Source organism: Nipponia nippon, unplaced genomic scaffold (genome assembly GCF_047370975.1).
Source record: "Nipponia nippon isolate SJK-2023a ecotype South Korea unplaced genomic scaffold, ASM4737097v1 scaffold_8, whole genome shotgun sequence".
Lineage (NCBI taxonomy): Eukaryota > Metazoa > Chordata > Aves > Pelecaniformes > Threskiornithidae > Nipponia > Nipponia nippon.
Window position 1 is genome coordinate 11176515 of NW_028262402.1, and position 23108 is coordinate 11199622.

Below are 23108 nucleotides of genomic sequence, written 5' to 3' on the forward strand. Positions count from 1 at the left end.
CAAAAGAAATACTTTTACTCAGACTGAAATGCATTCAGCCAAACCTAATCACCAGATTTTTTGCATAGATGTTAAAGGTAAAGTCAGCCACTATTTACAGCACAAACTGCATCTTGAGGGGTATGGAGAGCCTGAGTACAGAACAGGACATAGGCTCAACCAGCCAGTCCCTGTGTTGGGAGCTTTAACTTTGTTCACAAGCACAGGAGGGACTGATATGATGAAAAGATTAATCCGAGCTACAGGAGAAAAGAGAGTTTGTTGGACTGCTAAATCACCACAGCAGTTTACCTATGTAATTGTGAGTTTGTTCTGTAGTACAAAAATAGGAAGTTTATTTTCTTTGTTTCTCTTTCCATACAACTAGCTTCCCTGAGGACTCGCACCCCATTTCCACATCTCAGGGGTATTCAGTGAGATTTAGAAACAGTGGTAGCTATTGGTTTCTCCTGCATCTTCTTTGGCCCTGTCGCTATAAAAAAAAAAAACCACGAAATAGGAACTCTATCAAATCACTGGATAACAAAACCTGGACAACTACAGTTTCTCTCAGCTCTCCTTGTCACCATCTCCTATTTCAAAGGTTACTCTAGGAATTACTGCTTGAAGTAAGGCAGTCTTATACACATGTACAATGTTCACTTGACAGTACTAAACTTAAAATTGAAATATGCTAGTGTTAGATGTCTCCACTGATACTCTAATTCTGTTAATAACAGAAAATTTACAGTTCTATAATTCTAGCAACTCACTTAAAAGTTCACTGAATTTCTACTTCAGTAAAACAGTGTAGTTGTAACAAAACTTGGCTTAAAATATTACTGCTCCTCTATGTATCAGTATGAACGTGGCTGTTTCAGTTCTTATACACAGGGCACAATTATCGCTATACGAAAACTCAACAAACCTTATAGAAACAGCTCATGCCATTGAATTGTCTAAAATGACCAAACACTTTTTACCTCTGATTCAGCACTAAAAAGCTGTCGTTCTCGCTTATCTAGATCTCGCAGGGTTTTCTGAAGTTGTTCTTCCAAAACAGTATATTCTGCTACCTCAAAAAACAAAAAAAAACCCGCATTTTTTTTCTTGCAATAAAAATAATGTTTTAGGCAGGTGAAAATTTACTCTTGTTATGACATAAAAAATTGACAATTTTTGTTTGGAGATTTACATATGAAACAAATCTCCAGCTCTTAATGATGAAATCATGATGGACAGCCTTTTAATACAATAAAGGCTAACAGGTAACCACGCACAGCTGGGCTGTAGAAGTGCTTTTTGGCCATGCAAGTGAAAGGCAATTAAAAAGCCCACCTAAAAAAGTAAGCTAACCTAAAGGATTTCTAACAAGTATTCCATGATTAAGGGATAGTTTCAATTTTTTGCACTGTTGTAGACTAGATGCATGCATACCAGTAGGTGTGAAGACTAATCACAGGCCTATGTTTTATGTTATAGTTACGAAATATCTTGTCAAATTTTATAGCAATGTGAGATTCATAATGAGACTTTCAGCAGGTATAAGAATGAGATTCCTTACCTTTTTCTTCACTAATGCTTCTCTCTCTCTATCTCTTTTCTTCCATTCTTCTGCAAGCGCTTGCATATGAGCCATTTCCTTCTTTTTAAGCTTTTAAAAGCCAAAAAGGAACAAAAACCCCAAACCACAGAAGCAAATCAAAGTTGTTGGAAATGCAACTTTAAAGGAGAGAGTACTAGCAGAACTAAGCCTTGAAGCAAAAGAATTAAAAACTAAGTTTAGTACACTGACTTATATAACTCGAGGTACGATTCTGATAGTGAAAGATATTTCTTATCCTTAAGTAGAAAATGCAATATAAGCCCAAGTTGGAGAAAAAAAAAATCTAGACACTAGATTCTCAGTATCTTTTAAAAAGAAGCATGTGACTAAGAACACCTAGAATGACTTCAAGAGTGGAAACACAGCAATGGGTTTTGACTGAGAATAAAGAAATGCAGTGTTAATATTTAACACTAATAATCTGAATCTTTAATATCTACTGTACTTCATAAACAGTAAAGGGGAAATTGTGAAGGGGGTATTCTGTATTTCACTACCTAGTCAGTAGGTATTTCACTACTTCAGTCATTTAACAGAAAAAAATTAACCTTCTTCCTTAAGAGTATGGAAGATATTAGTATACATCTGAAGTTTTAATATTCTATATGAGCAAAACTTAGTTCTTATTTGAAACAGTGGCAAAGTTTAAGAAAAATGCAATTAATATTCCTCTCACCAATTCTCCTAAAGCTTCTTTGGCAGTCATACAGTTTAGGAAGTAAACAAAGTAAAAACCTGATTTTCAAAAATGTCCTCTTGCATTTCCTTCCACATTTCTAGCTCCAGCGCTGCTTTGTATTCAAGAGTTTCTCGAGGTTCTGGATGGTTTTCTGGGGCACAGCGAGGCTGAGTGTGAGGGACATGCCGCTGCTGACCAGCACCTACACACTGATAAAATAACAGTGGTTTTTTAACTGGAAACCCAACTTTTCAAAGAAGTGTTCAAGGATAAAGGATAAGATTTATGTAAAACTTACTTGAGAAGAATCTGACACCAGAACTTCTTGCATCTTCACAAGTCCGTAGTCTTCCAAAGTGATAGTATATGAAAGCTCTGCTATTCTGTTGACTGACCTATAAATGTTATTTTAATGAAAACTGTCTTAAAAATACAGAAAGTGAATTGTAAGAAAACACACAATAGCAAAGTTGAAGTGCTAAAAGGTTCTGTACAAGCTCAGAGGCTCTAAACAGTTGCCTATGTGAGAGCCCAAACATGTTCTCCCATGTATACTATTTTAACTTAGAGACTGATTTATATAGCTACAGTAAGCTTTCTGACTTTAACAGATAACTTGTCACTGGGAACCTAGTCAACTAACAGCTTACTATAACCAACATACCCCTGTAACAAGAGAATGATCCAAAATTGTACCTGCAGGCTTAAATCTTTCTGACAAATGTATCTGTTGAATACAGGTATTGCTGCTGGCTTCGTTCTAAGATACTCAACGAATTTCATTAGTCTTGTTTTTGTAGATGTTAACAGTAACTTTCTAGTTATCCACAGTACAGTAAATCACTTATGTGTAGTAAGCCATCCTTGGATTAGTAAAAAACACATTTCTGGAAGCTTCAGCACAGAGAACTGACAACTTTAAATCCACTAATAGGTTAAATATCTATCTGTTCTTGTAAAGTGAAAAAATGAGTAGATAACTGATATTTTAATAAACTAATTTTAAATTAGTTGCAGTTTCTGCTTAAGTAAAGCAATTTGTCTCTGCTGTCTCAATCATAGACAAAAATGTAGTAAACAAAGATGGTTTTGTGCACAGAAAGATACTGAGAGAAGGAATACGCACAAATCACGTTACTGAAAGTTATCACTAGTCTAACATGAAAGTACACTGCAGCGTAGACCTGTACTTGATCAGAAACAGAACTAATTTCAGTTATAACTACTCAATGATGTAAAGGCAATTACACAACTACTTGAAGCCTGGAAGCTGCAGAATTAGCTATCAAGCAATTTGCAAAAAAAAAAGCCTGCAGGAATTAACCATGGCTGTAGTTTTCACGGAAATTCTCTTCCAACGAATATAAAAAGATGATGTTATAATATTTTTACAAAGGTGCAATCTTCTACACAGTTATTTGCAAGGGGAAAAAAAACACCAAACATTTGTACTTCACCTAAGTTAAATTAGTGCATTAAATTCTTACAACTTTCTATGAGTCACTGATTAAAAAAAACAAGGTTCAAGGTAGTGCACCTCAGAAATCTGAGTAATTAAATCAGTTTAACATATCAGTGTAAAAACAATGTTACATCAGCAAGAGTAAAGCTAGAAAGGTATCAGCACAGCAAAATGCTGACCTGATTACATTTTGAGAATGCCATCTAGTGGTTATTAAGTTTTGTGCAAAACTAGGTTTCATTTTATCGAATATTATTGGTGAAAGTGTGAACCTTAATGTACAGTGAGATTATAAAGTTAACTCTCCACAGAATCAGGCCATGCTGGCTTTCACGCAAAAAAGTTTAAACAAAGTCAGAGATCGATTTTCTATCAATTTCAGAGGAGGGAGGATATCAGCCTTTGTGTCAGTAACCTGAAGTTTCCTGTCTGTCAAATATAGCATGTTTTAATTATCTGCAAGATTAGAGGTTTAAAATCAACCTCAGTGTTAATAGCCATTATATTTATTTCTAAAGGCATAATCAAGCTCCATTATCACACAGAAAAAGATGAGGGTCTAGACACTGATTGCTAGCACAGTTCACATCTTCAAAGACACAGGACAGAAGTAACTATAAATTAAGTTTCTTCACATACATAAAAGAACATCACTCCTCTATATAAATGAACATTTATCTTCAAACAGAATATTAACTAATAACAGTACTCCTGCTGTACACAAGCTCAAACCCTTGCTACTATCAGGGAACTAACAGTAAACCTCTCCACTCTATGGATATATCCATCCTCCTAACTTTCACTGAAGTCAGTTGCACCTAAAAGCATACTATGGTTAAACAGTCTTCACTATTTTCTGGAATATCAGCAGCTTTTTGTAATTATTAAGTAACTTACTCAGGAAAGTGCCTCAATAACATTTTTTCCAATTATTCATTTCTTTAATCTGTCTGTGAAACCTCCCCAAGATCATGATTATATAAAAGGTTTATTATGATAAATCTGGTAGTGGTGTGGGGTTGCAGAACATGCCTGTGGCAATTTAACTTTTAATCTCTTGAATGCTTATTCCCACCCCCACATGGCAGTACCGTGCAGCCTGTTTACCTATTCAAAAAGGTAAAGAGGAAGAGCTTGTCCTTTTTCAGGGAAATACAAAACAAACAATTCTTAAAAACTTGCTACCATAATTTTTTAAAATAGTTTTACCCTTGTGCTGCTGTGACACTGACTGTTTCATTACAAGTCTGACGCCAGCATTGTTCACCATTACCACCCAAGAACCGGGTTTTTTCTGAAGCCAAAACATTTGAAAGCTGAAGTCTCGCCACCCCTAGAAGTAAGTCTTTAGCTGTTTTATCCTTGTGCCACAATTCAACCAGCAGAGGTAATCTGAAACAAAGAAGTGATTTTAGTGTCAGGCATCAACACAAAAGAGGAAGCATTACTATGCATTTGGGAAAAGGACCTCAGGTTCTAAAAGTAACTTCCCAAACCACTGATGGTCACAATTGTCAAGCAATGAGATGGGTTTACGGCCTCTCACTCAGAGGAACAAGACTAACTTACTTTGTATCTTCTCCATCACTTACTCACTTTGGTCAGATTATCATTCCTTTCTCCAGTTATTAGAAAGAACAATGCTGCAGTGAAAGTGATTGACTGAATAATCTTAACAGACCCAGATCATCTTCATTTATAAATACGTATAAATAAACTTTAGTCACTGGCACTCAAAATACATCTCCTCCACCTCTTCTTTAAAATACCACCATTTTGATGATTCCTTATTCCACTTCTTAATCAGTTACCAAAAACTGGTGGGACTACTGGGAAAATTGTGCCACAGCCCTCAACACTGTACTCAGCTTCCTAGGTACATGCTGTATTTTCAAAGATATCGGATAGTCACCATGTAATTAAAAAGAAAAATAAAAAAACTTATTTCATTTGAAGTAATGCTTTGACAAAACTATGCTATCAGCCTTTAATTTAACAACTTACAGCAACACCACTTGTTTCTGTAAGCAATGATCCCTGTATAAGAAGTCAAGAGGTAAAAGCCAGAATTTTAGAGTCCCTACTTTAAATGTAAGTAATAGAGAAACTGGAAGAGCAGTGTATTAAATATTCATTGGCATTAGCACTTGGATTCTTTACTAAATTCTCAAACTGATGATTTTAAGTAAAAAATTTGAACTTGTGACTGCATTTACAATGAAAAAGAGAAAAAGTGTAATTAAGATAAAAAGAATTCAAGTTATCACCTGAAGAATGTATCTTGAAGCTGATGAGGTATAGTTGCAAAGTCAAACGCACAGTAGGACTGTGGAAGAAAGACTTCCATGTTCTTTCTGACTTCTACAGGTGGACTTGTCATAATAGGTGCTGCACTGCCAAAAAAAGGATAGGAGTACCTAATAAAAAGAATAATAAAAACAATCAAATAATAATCTAATAAATAGATACTTTTTTCTTATACCTTCTGCAATAAGACAACTAGTTTAGACATCTTTTACTGAAGCACAACTTGTATTAAAGTTAGCAAAATTTGCACAAATACATCCAACACTAGAATTTAGTTCTCAAATATTCATGTTTTCATTTACTTCAGCACTGATCCAGCTTCATTTATATTTGCTGTTATTTTGACAAAAAAGGTCTAATAACCTGTATGTTCACAATTATATGAATTAATCTTTCATTAAAATTCTGCAATCATTATATGAAATGAGCAGAGAAATAGAAGAAAGGAGTATTTATTCAGATGTAGATTGCTACTTCAGAACATTTATAACTATGTTATTACTATGCATATAGACCAGCTAAGACTGGTCTAACACACAATAACTGATAACTAAGTATACATAGACGCAGTGTCAGAACCACCTGAAAATTTCAGTCATATTTGAAGAGTTTAGTTTTTAATTGCCAGAGTTTAATTCACTAGAAGGAAAGTCGAATCATTTTACCAATATGATTTACAATGTGGCTTGAAACTACTCTACTAGCACAATTCTGTGTATGATAAACTACAACAAAGAGGCCAAAAACCTCTTGAACTTCGCTTTGCTCAAATTGACAATGTCAGCTGTCAGTTACATTACTAATAAGATAAATGCTGCATCAAATGCTGCCACTTATAAAATTCCATACCTCAACTGCTTGTGCAAAACTGTTTAAAGAGCTTGTTTAGACCTGAATGAAATAATGTTCCCAATACACAGTGAAAATGCAATTTTTACCCTGCAACTTTTCTTAGTATTTATGTGTTTGGATATTACTCCTCTTCAGTTTCTTGCCGTATTCATCACCGATTGTAAAAATTGAAGTGCATGAAACAGGAAAACCTATTTATTGTCACTGTTCTGAAGCAAATTCATTTTTGGAATGTTATGTGAAAAAGCTTTTATGTGACAAAATTCCATCCGTTGTACATTGTTTTCTACATACTATTTAAAACATAGTCTATACAGAAAACCATTAATGATGCAATCTATATTAGTTGTGTTTTAAAATATTCCACCCCCCGCATCCCAACCCCACCTTTTCACCCTAGTTCAGGCAAAGCTCAAACTCCAAGAACCATTAACATAAATAGACTTCCTGGTGACCAGTTAAAACCATATTGAACCAAACTCTGTCAGAACAACTAACGCAAAGGAAATGCAGCTGCATCTCCACAGCCACAAATATTCAATGCTTTCACCATTTAAAGATATGCTTCATCATGTGTACCAAAAGAGCCCTAATGGAAACTAGAAGGCAAACTGTAAAAACTGCTAGGAACCACTGAATTCATGTATGCCATCAATAACTAGTATTCCATGAGTAGAATTTTTTTTTTTAAAAAATAACAAAATCATCCCTGTACCTACAAACTCTTGGTCCTAAACTTTAAGGAAAACCTAAAACAAAACAAGTTGATAAAAGAAAGTTTCTCTCTTCACTGGCAATGTTAAAAACACAACCAAACTCCAACCTGCATACAGATACTGGTTTCAATACCCTTACTTTTAATTGGTCCTTCACCTTTTCAGTTCTTACTCCCCCAACGTAGCATTCACCTCCCAGCTAACATCTGTTTATTCTCTAAAAGTGCTCTCATAATTTTCTTTCATGTTAACATCAGTAAGCAATAGTTCCAAACTAGCACTAGTAGTTTTCTACTTTTGCTTCAGGCACAAGTCTCATGTATCCAAAAAGCTTGTCTTTTTTGTAACTCCACAAATTAATGTAACAAAAGATGCTAATTCTCCCTACTAAGGTTCGCGTCCTGTATGTAAAGGCTATCAAAAAACCCTGATACAACCTCTCAGAATGATAATGCATTTACTACACTGGTTCTTTAAGACTAGAAGTGCTTCCTTTAGATTCACTGTCACACACAAACCAGGTGAACTGCCTCTTACTAAAACACTAAAAGGAGTTCTTGGTGGAGACATCAAAAGCTACAGAAATCACTCCTTTGATCAGCTGCAAAGGCAGCCAGAAAGTAAGGAGACCAGTAATCCTCCTTTTTGTCTAAGGACCGAATGACGATCTGTATTGTCTGAGCTCAGATATTCAAGTGAGATTTAATACAAATTACAGTGCAGGTGAAGTATTACACGATATCTTTAATGCTGCAATGCTCAGAAGTTTAGTAATGAGCCAGATAAACATTCCAAAGTATTTTGTTATTGACAACCAGCTACGTAAAGGTAAAAGGCATCACGCAGTGTATTGCCAGCAATCATTCAGACTATGAAGGCTTTGTATTGAAGAGAAAGATATTGTTCTTACCAAGAATAAGATCAACAAAAATAAATTGTACCTTAAAATGCAATTTATTGGAAAACCAACTTCCAGACCACGTATACTTCGTAAGTCTATTGAAAAGCAAAAATGGTGAGAGGCTGCTGGAATGACAACTTTCTGTGCTGACACAGGCTCAGAAGAACTGGATGCACCCACGGGGTTGGGCTGAGATGCAGCTACTGGACCATTATCAGCTGAAAACACAGACGAGAATTTGTGCGCGTTTTTAATAATTTGTTCTGCCCAAAATAACAAAATATATTAAAGCTAGGTCTCACATTTTAAATGCAAGTACAGATAGCTTACCTCCCCAAGAGATTTCAATTCCTTGTAATATAAGCTAATACTATGAAAAATAGACACTCTATTTAAAAGTTAATGCTTCCAAAGAAAAAACACAAAAAACCCAGCATACTTCAAATCTTCTTAAAAGATTCTGTAATATTTTTCCCTTTTTTATTAGTCTTCAAAGCTATGTAAGTTTATCTCACTGAAGAAGAGTTTAGACTAAGTTCCTAGCGAACTTGATGGCATGCAGAAGAGGTGGGCTTACAAAAAAAAAATCATTTGTAGTAACTTAGTTTGCTTTGCATTAACTAACCTCTTCAGTCTGAGACTGAAAGAGACAGAGCACCATGTCAATTGCAGTGCTCATGTAAGAAATCATCAGCTATTGGTCCCAAGCTAAGGTTTAACTATTGAAATGAACTAAAATGCTCTAGCTAGATCCGTAAAGCACATCTGCTTATGCCCTTTGATCAGACCCCACCTACCGAGACATCCATTTTTCAATTTAGGAAGTAGAAGCTACAGTGAGTGCCTGTCCAATTGCATCCAGGCTTCTCACATCCTTACACTGGGACCCAATACTGCCTTCAAAGAGTAACAGGTCAAACTGCAAGTTTTACAGACAGGATCTCCAAAAGGTATCCTCCAAAGATGTTTAAGATAGTTTCTTTGCCTCTTTCTCTGCTTTACTGTCAGAGAAGCAGTTAACTGCCTTTTGTAAGTGCTAGTTTTTCTGATCCTCTTCCTTCTTAATTATCTAAAATGTTTCTATTTTTGTCATTTTTAAAGAAATACATCATTGCTAGCATTGACTTTATTTTTTCCTGCTTGTTTTTGAGTGTTTTATTTGCATTAACAGTAGCAATACAAAAAAGAAAAATTCCATAATACTTCCACATCGGCTAGTCAGCACAACATATGAATGAAAATTTTCAGTCATTCAGGTATAATGCCACTAACTTGCTTGGTGCAATGAAATGGCTGAATAGGAGTTTAAGGCTGTCACACACAAAGAACAAAAATTGCATACAGCCTACTGTTAACATGCATTTAAGTTGCTACTATATTCAAATTTCATTCAATGTACTAAATTTGTTAAATTTTGCATTACTGGAATTTTGGAGATCTGACAATAGAGGTGACTTTGGTTTGCTCTCCGATTTGAAAACTGGAAGCTCTTCAGTATACTGTTTGTTAACCTCTTGGCAAGACTCAGCCACCAGTCCTGAAAGATAAATGTGAAATGATGTCTTACGTCTTACCAAAACAGAGTTATACAATTATTATTACTATTAATAAAAAACCAGAATCCTGGATTTCTGAACTGCAGATTCAAACTAGTTGCTGGGTTCACAATACTTTTTCCTGATACATTCTATATATAGGACTTAATCCTTGCTTAGATAAGATCTGTTAGGATTAAAAGAAAATTCGGCTGAATTAGCAGACAAATCCTGAGAGCACGTCCTAGCACACAGTTTCCTCTGCAGAACTGGGTGTCTTTAGGAGCAATCTCAAAAGAACAGTAATACAAATATCATTAGAAAAACAATCATTTGGCTTTATTCATGAATCACCTCTTAGGAAGATGCATGTTCAGTAATGTTTGGCAAACTAACATTCTTTCTTCTGAGCTTTACTACATCATTATAGTATTTCTTCCTCTCTCATCTTTGTTCCTCTTCAACTTCTCCCCAACCCAGCTCTCAAATCAAAAACAAAACAAGGGAAGCCTTAGAAGGCTATGTGGGCTACCAAGTCCCTACAAAAGGATAATGTAAAAACAAACAAAAAACACAGCTTCTTGGTTTTGTCCAGGAATCTGTACAGTATGAATGTTTGTTTTCACAATTTATTATCCACATAGTAAATTCCTTAGAAACCTTGAAAATCCCACATTTCCCCTGCCTTTCTATTTAATAAATGTGAATGTTAGACCACTTCATCTCTTCAATAAGCAAGTCAGTTTCTTCATGGATATTGTATTGAACCTTCCCATTCTCAAATTCATGGAATTCCAAGTATTTCTGGTATTATTTTTCAAGCTGATAACCATCCACATCACTTGTAATCTACACACCACCAAATCCCCACTCTGGCTCTTCCAAGCGTTTTCAACAACCACTATGTTCAAATTACTATTTATTCTCCTCCTGTTATTTGTTTTCTGTAAATAATTCTTACTTGCCTGAAATTTATCACCACAAATGAGTAGCACGTTATCCAAGACCACACTTGACAACTGCGGAAAAAATTATATACCACATACCCTTTTTCTTTAGTTTCGTGCCTTTTTCAAACTTAAGACTTTCCACTTCACTTTCTGTTGCTTCATCTTCTGTTGAAGAAGAGTGGTCAACTTGAGACAGAACGTTCTGGGATCCCTGCTGCAGGCACTCTGGTTTTCCGCTAATAGGTGAAAGAACTTTCTCCTGTGGCTCCTTAGGTTCAGTTGGAGCATTTAAGGGAATCAAAGGCTGAATGAAGTGATATAGTTTTCTTATTGATCATGACTTGCACTGAAAAATTCTGTCTACAACATTTTTATAGTTTGAGATTATTTTTCTGACATTGAAAAATGAAACAACTAAAGGATTATTCATATAAAGCAACTTATTCTTCCAGGTTTTCTTTTACATACTTAACTGTCAAATATGACTTAGAAATACCCACTTTTTTTTTTAGCATGAAACTGTGCAACAGTGTCTAAACCCACAATAAACAAGTAAGCTATACCTGGGCACTCAAGCTCTCCCTTTGCAGAATTACAGATACCCCAACAGTAGGAGCCATATCCAAAGGCAACTGTGGCAGTTTCTGTTTAGCTCTATTTGGTGGAACAAGGACAAATGCTCCTTCTATTGCCAGAGGATGATGATCAATCTCCACATTTCCTTTCTTCAGTAGTCCAGACAGGGGTATTTCAGTGCTTCCAAGAGACTGGTCCCCACAGCAAAGATGGATCTGTATACATATGAAAGTGCTAGAAAGTAACTGGCATGTGCATTTCCACTTGAACTGTCTGTTCAGACCCTACTAAAAGTAGCATAAATACAAATTAAAATTGTCATCCCTAATGTATTCCCTGTAGGCTGAGAACAAGTGGTTTGAGGAGCATAAGAACAGCTATGAAATTTCAGTATTGAGCAGGTAGGATTTGCCCAGTGCCAGCACAGTAGCAGTGCCCTTCTGAGGACCTGTTATATCATCCCTTCTGGAGGACAAATTCAATAGTCTGTGGCTTCTAAACACAGCACAGACTCTTCCCCTTAACGTATAGGCATATAAAATGCATGATTGCAAGGTAAAGAAAAAAGTTATTTGCAAGGTCAGCCTTTGTCCATGTACTTAGAAACCACTTAAATAGCAAGGATTTTTGGAATAAAGTAACTGTGTTAATTCCTGGTAAGAATCACTATTCCTTCTTCAAAACTTGACTCAACACTTTCTTCCTTCCACAGCTTAATATTTATACACCTAAGTAAAAGAAGGATCTTAAAAAACCAACATACTCTAAGGTAATTTAGTTTTCTCGGTGAAAGTTACTCTTTGAAACTTACATACCAACTTGCTCTTTCCCAAATAAGAGTCACTTCAGTTCTGTTCTGGCAGATCAGAGCACTGTACTCTGATGCTTAATATTTATTACACTTAATGAAGACTTTAATGCTAAAAGGTGTCAGCTGCCAATATAATGTACCCAGGTGTGCATATGTATGTACACACACACATATACAAATACAACCATATACAATATATATATACACACACACACAACCTAGTCTGGCAGCTAGCACCTTTTACCACTACAGTCTTCACTTTTGGAAAAAAATACATTAAATATTAAGGATCAGAATACAGTGCTCTGATCCTGTATCTTAAGTTCTAAGAAGCTGAGTGAGAAGTCAGAGAAAGAAAACTGTAAATCAAGATGTGGATCTTACCTCATGAAAACTCTTGTTCAAAAAGTCATTCTTTAACATGATGAAAACATGCATAATTCTCTGTATATGTACATATATATAATATATGCTATATTAAATACCTTATTTCAAGACCACAGACTAAGATTAAATTGCAAACACATCAGTGCATATGTTTCCTCAAAAACTGTCATTAGAAAAATATTTAGAAGTTCAGACAAAAAAAAATCCAAAAAAATATAAGACTTAAATAAAAACATTCTTAAACTAACCCAGATAACAAAATTAGAATGGTCTGTATAAGGTAAATAAAAATAACTTCAAAAGGGTCCAGATCCAAGACTTACTCTGTATAGCTAACACCATCTTATTTACCAGCTATGTTATTAGAAAACCTATATTACCCTCAAGCAAACAGTCTCTCGTTTTGTAATGAGTTAAGTGCGAGCCAGACACAGATTGCCATAAACACTTTCAATACTACCCAATATTTAGAATCACAGAATCATTTAGGTTGTAAAAGACCCTTAAGAACATTGAGTCCAACCATAAACCTGACACTGCCAACTCCATCACTAAACCACGTCCCCCATTTACAGGCATAGCTAAAGATAAGCAATATCCTGTAACAGCCCAAATACAGCTGTAGTGTATTAAAAATAGTATTTGGCTAAGGAGTGGGAAAAAAGCCAGAACTCCCTTATTATTCACAGAGTGCTGAGGACAGTGATTTTAGAACTTAGGCAAGAGTGACCCGAGCAGCTGGTGCGGGTGAGGTTATCACAGGCAGCACAAAGCAGGACTGTGGGTTACAGATGGTCTGACTGCAGAGCAGGTCCCAGAGCTCAGAGCTCTTGAGAATGCCACATTAGCTCTTTGGGCATATCACGTTTCAGCAACACCTTTTATCATGACATGTAACCCAGCTTACTATAGCAATCGCACTAAAGAGACTGCACTCCATCTGAGCTGGGAAACTTGCTGCTAGGGATTCCCTCATATCACCAAAAGAATCAACTTATATTTAGGCCAAAATACTGTAATACAATCTCATTTTGTAAAGAGAAATGCTTTCCAGTTTCAGCTTGAGCCATATTCTATTTATTTTGTTTTCATTATTTATTTTCATTCACATTTGAGAAGAAACAGCTTACCTGCAATTTTGACTGTGCACAAAGATAAACTTGAAGGACATCAGCTGTACTACGTATTCGAACTGAAGCTCTTTCTGGCTCAAAGTTTGGATTAATTAAATCAGTAAAAGGTTCATTTGTGACATCATTTCCCAGTAAGGAGTAGTAGAAAAAAAACTCAGGCTGTCGTTCAGGAAGCTTCATAGTACTAGGAACTAACTGAAAAAGATGCAGGAAAAAAGAATGTATCTCTTTCATTAATGTACAGTTACAGTAATCCTTAAGCCTTACCATGGAAATTAAAGAGCTTAAAGTGATCTCAAACTACTGAGCAGCTGACCTAAATCCTAGCTTGCACTACACACAAAAACTCTTATATTAATACTAAACTGGATAATAAAAAAACCCTCTTACATCACAAGCACACCAATAATTTGTAAAATGACCCATTTGAATTACCTTAAGATTTATCAGCACCAAAGACTGCAACTGACATCATATATTGAACCATGTCAAACACTGCACAAATATTCAGAAATTAGTGCCTCCACAAAACATTTTACAGTTTAAATAAACAATGCAGATTAGATGCTGAGTTATTATATAACTTATGTGATTGAATAAAAGACTGGAACAGGCAGAAACAGCTACTTCATCCTGCAGCCACTGCAACTGTGAGTTCAATGTCTAAAAAGGCACAAGCTACCCCAGAGTGATCATAGTAAATTTACTTCACAAGGCCGTATAATTCTGACATGGAAAATTATTTTCTCTGAAAAAAGATGACAAGACTGAGGAGAGTTTATCATACATTATGAGTTATAGATCAATTAAATCATGCTGACTTGGAGTCACGGCTTTCACAGTAACTTGGGCATACCTATATTCTTAAATCAGACAATGTGTATCAGTGTGGTACACTAGAGCATAAACACAGCAGCTGAGGTCTGAAGCTGAAATAATCACATCAGCATGGCACTTCATCCAAGTTCGCAAGTTCTTCCCTTAGGCAACATATAAACTTTACTATTTCATATATCTTACAGATCTGAAAGGTATTTCATCTTGTTTGAACTTCAGCACATGGTCATCACACTGAAGACTGATATTATCCATACACACACTTTTTATACTGTATTGTAATATAAATGCATGCATTTCATAAAAGTGCATAATTTAAAGTAAATGCAATTTTACTTTTTTACCTTACTTTTTGCTCCAAAAGAATTCTGATCTTTCATCTGTAATATGACACGTAAGCACTACATAAAGTCTTAAGATTCAAACTCACATATATTAATTCTATATGGGACAAGGCTATTTATTGCAAGAAACTTACCCTAACTAGAAATAAGGCATGGGAAGGTGAAAATACAAATGTAGGATAGTACTTAAAAACTACACATAGTAAGGAAACAAACCTGTTCCAACTGTGTGGCAAACGCAATGGTTACAGACAAGACAAAGTAGTCTCTGCAATACTCTGCTGGTCCAATTTGATGATAGCCCTCTTCTTCATTCAAGACTGGTACAATACTTTTAGGGTCTAGTCCAGAAAGAAAGGTAGATGCTAAGAGAAAAGAAAAAAATTAAGTAACTTGTGACCTTATTAATTGGTGCAGGAATCATATATAATTGTAATTTTACCTTTAATTACTGTATGTGTGGATACAAATAAAGATCTTGATGCTTGGTTCCAAAGCATTTCAACACAAAAAGGTCCCTAAATATACTTAGGTATAGCTACAAAAAAATCTGAAATTAATTTCTGTTCAGTGGGCACAAACGTTATTTTGAACACTATGCTAGACAGAATGCTACTGCATATTTTTATTTAATGTTACAGTGAGCAACATTACAGTGACTGGAACTTTATTTCATTAGGTTAGACTATGATGCTGTTTCTTTATTTTACTCCTTTAAGGAAATGCGAGACAGTAACTGCATGTGACAACCTGTTCAATTGTTGAAAGAAGTATGATCTCTCAGTCCACAGACCTTTGGAATGTTTCATTTGAAGATTTTTCATCTGAAGTCTTCAGTGCTGTTTGTATTCTGGTTTACTAGTTTCTACTCTATAGTGCCAGTAATTTAATACATTTCAAAGCACCTCAGGTTACACCAATTAGTAATAATCACACAGCACTTTTGGTTGTGAACCAAAAGGCTCTGCTTCAAACACTGGAAACTTTAGACCACTTAGGTCAGTGAAGCAAAAAAAATAAGAAAAAAAAAATCAAAGTGTATGAATCATAAAAGGAAAGCACCTCCTTAACTATCTGACTAGACCAGAACTGGGTAGTATAGCTTTGTCATACCCAATGCTTGGAACAAACTTTAAAGTGAGAAAATCTACACTTTTGTTTTCCTCCATTGCCTAAATATGGTATTGACTAATCTTGAGATGACAGAAGAAGGGGAAAAGCTGGCAAACTTGTTTGTATTAATTATTCCACAGAAAGCATGAAGTGGAAGACAGTTCTCTGTGAAGGCAGAAGGGATTTCTTGTATTTTCTGCCAGTGTCATGAGGGGTAGGACAGCTTGCAGGCAGAAAGATCACAAGGGAAGTGCAGATTAACAAATAATTTACAGTAGTTCTTTGCTTCCTTTACAAACTTTACAGTAAGCAAAATCCCCTGTGCTTTGTTGTGAACCTGGATGGCATAAGCTAAGTGATAACACTGGAACTTCGATACTGCCTTAACCACTCTTGCTGCAATGCAGCCAAGTCATGAAAGTCTGGGCCAGAAACCTTGTAAAACACTTATTGCCACTGACCACTTCGTTTTTATAAAACCACAGCCACAGATCATAAGCAGATGATGAATTTAGAAATCCAAAAAAGTTACCCTCAGGGCAAGAACACAAAGTATTTAACGTAAGTAGGAGAAAATCCACTACTTGTAACATTGGCGCAGTTTTTAGAAATGAAGTAGAGAGGTAAGCCTGGTTTAGTTTTGGAGGTCTTTTTTAATCAAGTTTCTAAGGGTTTGTTTTTTAAACTAACTTGAAGTAAAAAAAAATCACAGATGAAAAAAATGACTGAAGGGCACAGCACAAAGACACCTACTAGCATTAATATTTGAGTTCTAACATATTTTTGACACATTTCACTAATTACTCTTGAGAGGAACGTACAAGGGAATCCAGAAGTGGAATGAGTCCCAACAGTTAAAGTAGATGTGACTACAAAAACTTACCAATAGAACACGATTTAAGTACTGAATGATTTAGATTACATGAAAAACCCATCCGAAAAGAGAAGCAGCCTACCCAACAAATGAAATACTGCACTACTATATCATTCCAAGCCCAAACTACTGAAACTGCATTCTGTAAAAGCTCCTTTTTGATTTCTTTCATTACAGAACTTTCTAAAGCCCTGAAATATGAGTAAAATGCCCACAGGAGTAAACTATGAGTCCCTGATTCTGATTTTAAAGATCAGTTGGTTTGCAACTGTGTCCCTCTGAAAGCCACACAATTACAACAGTAAAACATCCTTGTCAAGTTATTACCACAAAGTACATTAATCAGCTGTAAAGGATTTGCATTGGAAATGCTATGAAATTAAAATTCTCTTGAGACTTAAAACAACACATTTGCAACAAGTGATAAGTTCATCTGGCACAGGAACATTTTTAATTCAAAGTGAGTGATATTCTTATCATGTAACTTACCCTTCCCTTCTCTAGGGGGTGCCTCCTTTGCTTTAAAGCCATCGACCAGTGCTTTTGAATCAGTCTCCAACACAACACCTACTTGTATTTCAGATTTAAATTTAGTATATTTGTTACTAAGCAGAGGATACCATTTTGGTGCCTACGTAATTAAAAACAAAAATAAAACCCAAAAGCATTTAAAAACAGGAAAATAATATTGTTACAGAAAAATTAGACTTGCTCTAGCATTTCTACTTCTTCTACAGAAATACACCTTGGTTTTTATTTCCAAAAATTCAGTCTATTTTGAGTACACTATTATACTAAAAGATTCTACAGAATAATTCCTGGAAGACTAGCTGAACATATTCTTTCTCAAGGATTTGTACAGTAAACAAGTTAGCAAGAAAAATATGCCATAAATCTTTAATTAGAAGAGAAAATCTTCAAGTTCTCAACCAAAAGTGCACAATAAGTTATATGGTTCACAAATCTGTAAGAAGTGTGATGTCAAAATAAGACACAAGAGTCCTGTCATGATCCATATCAGAGTTATGTTTTGATCAAGCACAACATAGAATTTTGATGAATTAAATTTATATAAACAATTATGTTTACTCTATGCTGTGTTAAGGGGCTAGAACTTCTGATCACCTAACACATCTTCCATAGAGGCCCATTCAAAATACTTAAGACTTGATTTGATGACGGAGACTCAATTCAATTGCTCAATATCAATTGCTTTGATAAATTTTTCCAGGTGATTAAATAATAGAATTGCTTAAAAGTATTGCTTACAGTGTTCCAATTCCCAAATTCAGAAGTGCAAGATTAGTATAAAGTATTTTCATTTGCCCATGTTCTTATATAGAGTCAAGATGTCCCTTCTCAAAAAAAAAAAAAAGAGAAGTATGTGATCAACTGGGAGTCATACTCCAAAACAAGACTCGAAAGTTATGCCTGTGCCTTAATTCAAATCCTACTATCTGTAACAGTATTGTCAAAACAAATTTTTAAAGCTTTATACCCCATAACATACCTGTTTCTTTTCCTGCACAGCCCTTAAATCAAGTACAATATAGCCTATATTCTCTTTAGCTGAAGACACAGGATCCAATGCAAAACACTGTAGTTTGATAGGTGTACGCTGCAGCCTGAAAGAATAACTCAGTTGAAATCCAAAATGTAAAAGTTATCTCTGCAATTAGTTCACAAAAATAACTAATAAGTTTCAAGCATACTAATGACACAAAATTTATTTGTTACATAACTAGTTTTAGTAGGTCAGAAACTGAGTTTATATTGAATGTCTAAAAATTCATCATTAAGTGAGATAACAAACAAGTGGATTAATTCTGTAAGAGGAACATACTGAAGTCTCACAGAGCCTCAAGGGCTATTAAAAAGGCACTAGTGACAAATAAATTCAATCTCATCCATGTATAAGAAATAAGCACTGCACCTCAGATGAAATTGGAATTTCACTTGTGAAGGTATCTTAAAAATAGGACTTACGCAAAAGATTTTTGCGCAAAGCACCTAACAATAAATAGAGGCATAGATAATATGTCTAGCATACGGTACATTTAGGTGTTTTTCTCTCAAACTTCAAACATAATATGGCCTTTTTAATTTCTTTGAAAATACAGAGGTAATATTATAACCTGTCAGTCAAAAACTGGGCCAGTGCTCTTTAGTGTCTTCATAAAGAACTTGGATGCAGCACTTCAAGGATTACTATCTAACTTTGCCGATGACACAAAACTGGGAGGAACTGTTGACACTCTTGAGGGCAGAGAGATCTAGACAAATTAGAGAGCTGGGCAATCACCAACCGTATGAAGTTTAACAAGGGCAAGTGCCAGAGTTTGCACCTGGGACAGGGAAACCCCAGATGTACATACAGACTGGGGAACAAGAGGCTGGAGAGCAGCCCCGCAGAGAGGGATCTGGGGGTTCTGGTTGATGGCAAGTTGAACATGAGCCAACAGTGGGCCCTGGCAGCCAGGAGGGCCAACCGTTTCCTGGGGTGCATCAAGCACTGTATTGCTAGCCGGTCAAGGGAGGCGATTGTCCCGCTCTGCTCTGCACTGGTGCGGCCTTATCTCGAGTACTGTGCGCAGTTCTGGGCCCCACAGTACAAAAAGGATACAAAGCTACTAGAGAGTGTCCAGAGGACAGCCAGGAAGATGGTAAAGGGTTTAGAGGGGAAGCTGTACAAGGAGTGGCTGAAGTCACTTGGTCTGTTCAGCCTGGAGAAGAGCAGACTGAAGGGCGACCTCATCATGGTCTACAGCTTCCTCAAAAGGAGAAGAGGATGGGCAGGTGCTGATCTCTTCTCCCTGGTGACCAATGATAGAACCCAAGGGAACAGCAGGAAGATATGCCAGGGGAGGTTTAGGTTGGACATTAGGGAAAGGTTCTTCACCCAGAGGGTGGTGGAGCACTGGAACAGGCTCCCAGGGAGGTACTCACACCACCAAGCCTGACAATATTCAAGAAGCATTTGGACAACACCCTCAGACATATGGTGTGAATTGTGGGGCTGTCCTATGCAGGGACAGGAGTTGGACTCGATGATCCTTGTGGGTCCCTTCCAACTCAGGACATTCTATGATTCCATGAAACAAAAGTGACAGTTATGGAAATCTTATTCCATTTCTCAGCTCTTCTATTTGACATTTTCAAAAATATTTTACTTGGGCTTTTCAGGCTTGAAGTTTAGTTAATTCTGTGCCACAGTATACATAAGAAAGCTTGAATCCAATGCTTGAACTACAGCATTATTAATTTGCAGTAAGCTCTTGGGTTTCTTCCAGCAGTGTAAAAACATACCCTTTAGAACTTTTAAACATCACCTATCTTGCCACATACTACTTTTGTTTGTTGTGGCAACATTATGGTAGATCAGTGTACCGCTAGAAGAAAGTTTCTGAAAAAAAAAAAAATCAGATGACAGTAACACAAAATTGTATTTAAGTAACTGTAAAGACAAGAAAATTAAATTTTATCTCCAAATTAGACTTAATTTTCTAATATTACCTGTGCTGATGAAGCGCTTTCCTATCAAGTTCCCAAGCCAATTCCGTAGCAAATTCTGGCTGATCAGTATGCTCTACGGGATCAGTAGCCAACTGTTCACCATCAAACTTTGCTTCAACTATAAGCATGTACTTGGGTCGTTTTGGAAAATAGCGCCCTGTAAAAGAATTGCCATGTGCCATCACTAAAAAAGAAGTAAGAGCTCAGATTTATACCATAGATTTATGCTCAGATTTATGCCATAGACCAATTACATAAAAATATATTTTGCATATCATCTTCCCTGAGCATATCTAAAGCACAAAGAACGAAGAGAGAAAGAAACTAGGCAACTAGTATGATTTAATTTTGAGAAACCTATGATTGGGAATAGATCAAGTAAACAGCTGAGAGACAGAGATTAAATGTTTTGCCACTACTGCAGATTTTATCGTGGTCCCACATCAAAGCAGCAAAACATGATGTAATGAAAGCAGTGAAAGGTGTTTTTCCAACTACTTGTTGTTGAACAAAAAAATCACTACTAGATTAGGACAGTGCCAAAAATTGTACAGGATTTGTCCTGGGTTCAGCATCATCCCATATTCTGATTAATAATTTCAATGACAAAAACACTTTTGAAATTTACATGTATCACAGCATGGGGAGGGGCTACCTGCATGTTGGAGGACAGGATCTTATTTTAAAGCCACCTTGGCAAACTGCACAAATGGACAGACAAATAATAGGATTTACCTGACAAAAAGAAAGCATTCAGCCAAAAAAAACCCCAAGCAACCCAAAACAGAAAAAAACGCCCAAACAAACAAAAAACCCACACTCATACACTAATTACACACTAATAAGCATATTCTGTAGAAATACAGGATGAAGAAGGATTAGCTAGGTATTCGCATCAACACTAAAAAAAGCTTACAGTAGATCGCTAGTAGGGGATAGAAATACTGGAATACTACTTAAAAAAAGAAAAAAGGAGGAGCAGACACATGAAATGATCCTGATCATCGTAAGACATTGGCTGGACTCCAATGTTCTGGTCCAAAGCTTTCCTGTAGTGTGACCCAGCTAAACAGCCTTCATGGCCAGCCAGGGAGAACTGAGCCTCCACAGCCCGTAAGGGAGGGCTAGGGATGTTGTTGCCTGTGGCCAAAGAGAAGACTAATAGGATGCAGGGCAGTCTTTGCCAACATACAGGCCTGATTCAGAGGGAACGGTGGCAGAAGACTCTCTGCATCCCCTGGGAACGCAGCGGCGTGGAGTTTAAACGACAACACAAGCCAGGCAAGTTTTGCAATGCAAAACAGACAGAGTTTTTTTCAGGGAAGAAGAGATGCTTCCATCATTCATTTTAAATAATATTTTGGGTAAATACCTACAGAAACAAACTGGGGGTCGTGCCTCCTGGCTTTAAGATAGCTACCGCCACAGCTTTATTAATATAACCAGTTCATTAAATACAGTTCGGCTTATCCCGCTCGCTCCACAGAGAAAACACATCCGGAGGCAGCGACCACCCCCCATTTTCCGTCCAGGACGGAGACAACGACCAGCAGCCGGGAGGCCGCGACCCCTCCCGCCCCCCCACTTACCTTCCAGGACGGAGACGACGATCAGCAGCCGATCGGCGGCTCTGGAGACCATCTCCCCGCTCCGCCCGGGGGCTGCTGGGACGGGGGGCGGTAAGCACAGCCGCTCTCGAGGCAGAGCGGAGGACGGAACAAGACCCCACCACCCCTCCCGTCCGGCCGCCGATCACCGCCCTTTTACCGCCTCGGAGCCTTTAAACCCCAACCGCCGCCCGCCGCCCCACTTCCGCCTAGCAACAGCGGCCCCGCCTGCCGCACAGCGCGCCGCTTCCGGCGCGGGACGCCCTGGCCCCGCCCCGCTCCGCCCCCGCCCGCCCGGGCGTCGTCACCTGCCGCCGCTGCAGCTGGTTGGGCGGCCGCGTCGTGCCGCATTGCGTCATCTGTCTCTTTTCTGGGTTGGAAAAAATGGGGAGTCTCAGGAAAGGCCGGAGGTGCCGCCGAGCCGCTGGGGTGTTTGCTCTGACTCTTGCCGTAACTGTTGCGCGAGCTCTGGTAGCTCAGCACTGGCAGTGCTCTGGCACGGGCAGCGTCAAACGCGTGTCGTGCGCAGTGTGGTTTCAAGGAGACGTCGTTTGGAAACCTCATATGCATAAATAAAAATACAAACATGGCATGGCAGTTTTCACAAGCGCTTCACGTTGACAGTCGACAAATACCAGCTACTTTAAAGACATCCTGTCTATTAAAACAGAGAAGTTTCATTATTTTTTTCCCAGTGGGGTGAGTGGCAGGGCAGGGCAATCTGACTCTAGTTCCAGCAAAATTCAGCTTGTTGTGCTTAGATAATTTTTTAAGGTATTCTATCTTCCATATGAAGTAATAATCAGTTAAGCAATAATACCAGGAATCAGTGTCCGCAGGCATCCTAAATTGCATGCATTCCTTGACTGTGAGGCAAAAGAAACCAGTTTTATGTTTACAATCTTTTGTTTATTAGATAGCCTAGC

The 23108-nt window shown here is 37.1% G+C and overlaps 1 protein-coding gene across 5 annotated transcripts in view; it reads right to left on the minus strand.

Annotated features, from left to right (window-relative positions):
* CEP120 (centrosomal protein 120) overlaps window positions 1-22371 on the minus strand; it is a 41681-nt gene extending 19310 nt beyond the window's left edge. For 3 of the 5 annotated variants that reach the window (XM_087742175.1, XM_087742173.1, XM_087742177.1), the window contains exons 1-16: window positions 22165-22371; window positions 20576-20732; window positions 18573-18687; window positions 17552-17693; window positions 15292-15440; window positions 13892-14089; window positions 11551-11778; window positions 11084-11291; window positions 9926-10039; window positions 8543-8720; window positions 5994-6143; window positions 4936-5118; window positions 2563-2659; window positions 2321-2473; window positions 1544-1633; window positions 963-1055 (exon numbers count right to left, since the gene is read on the minus strand). In XM_087742175.1, the coding sequence (XP_087598301.1) occupies window positions 963-1055; window positions 1544-1633; window positions 2321-2473; window positions 2563-2659; window positions 4936-5118; window positions 5994-6143; window positions 8543-8720; window positions 9926-10039; window positions 11084-11291; window positions 11551-11778; window positions 13892-14089; window positions 15292-15440; window positions 17552-17693; window positions 18573-18687; window positions 20576-20732; window positions 22165-22216 (2307 nt within the window). In that variant the 5' untranslated portion in view covers window positions 22217-22371. Of the gene's footprint in view, window positions 1-962; window positions 1056-1543; window positions 1634-2320; window positions 2474-2562; window positions 2660-4935; window positions 5119-5993; window positions 6144-8542; window positions 8721-9925; window positions 10040-11083; window positions 11292-11550; window positions 11779-13891; window positions 14090-15291; window positions 15441-17551; window positions 17694-18572; window positions 18688-20368; window positions 20466-20575; window positions 20733-22164 lie in introns of those variants that run through there. The other 2 variants (XM_087742174.1, XM_087742176.1) reach the window with 2 other exon arrangements.
* Between the last annotated feature and the right edge of the window lie 737 nt (window positions 22372-23108).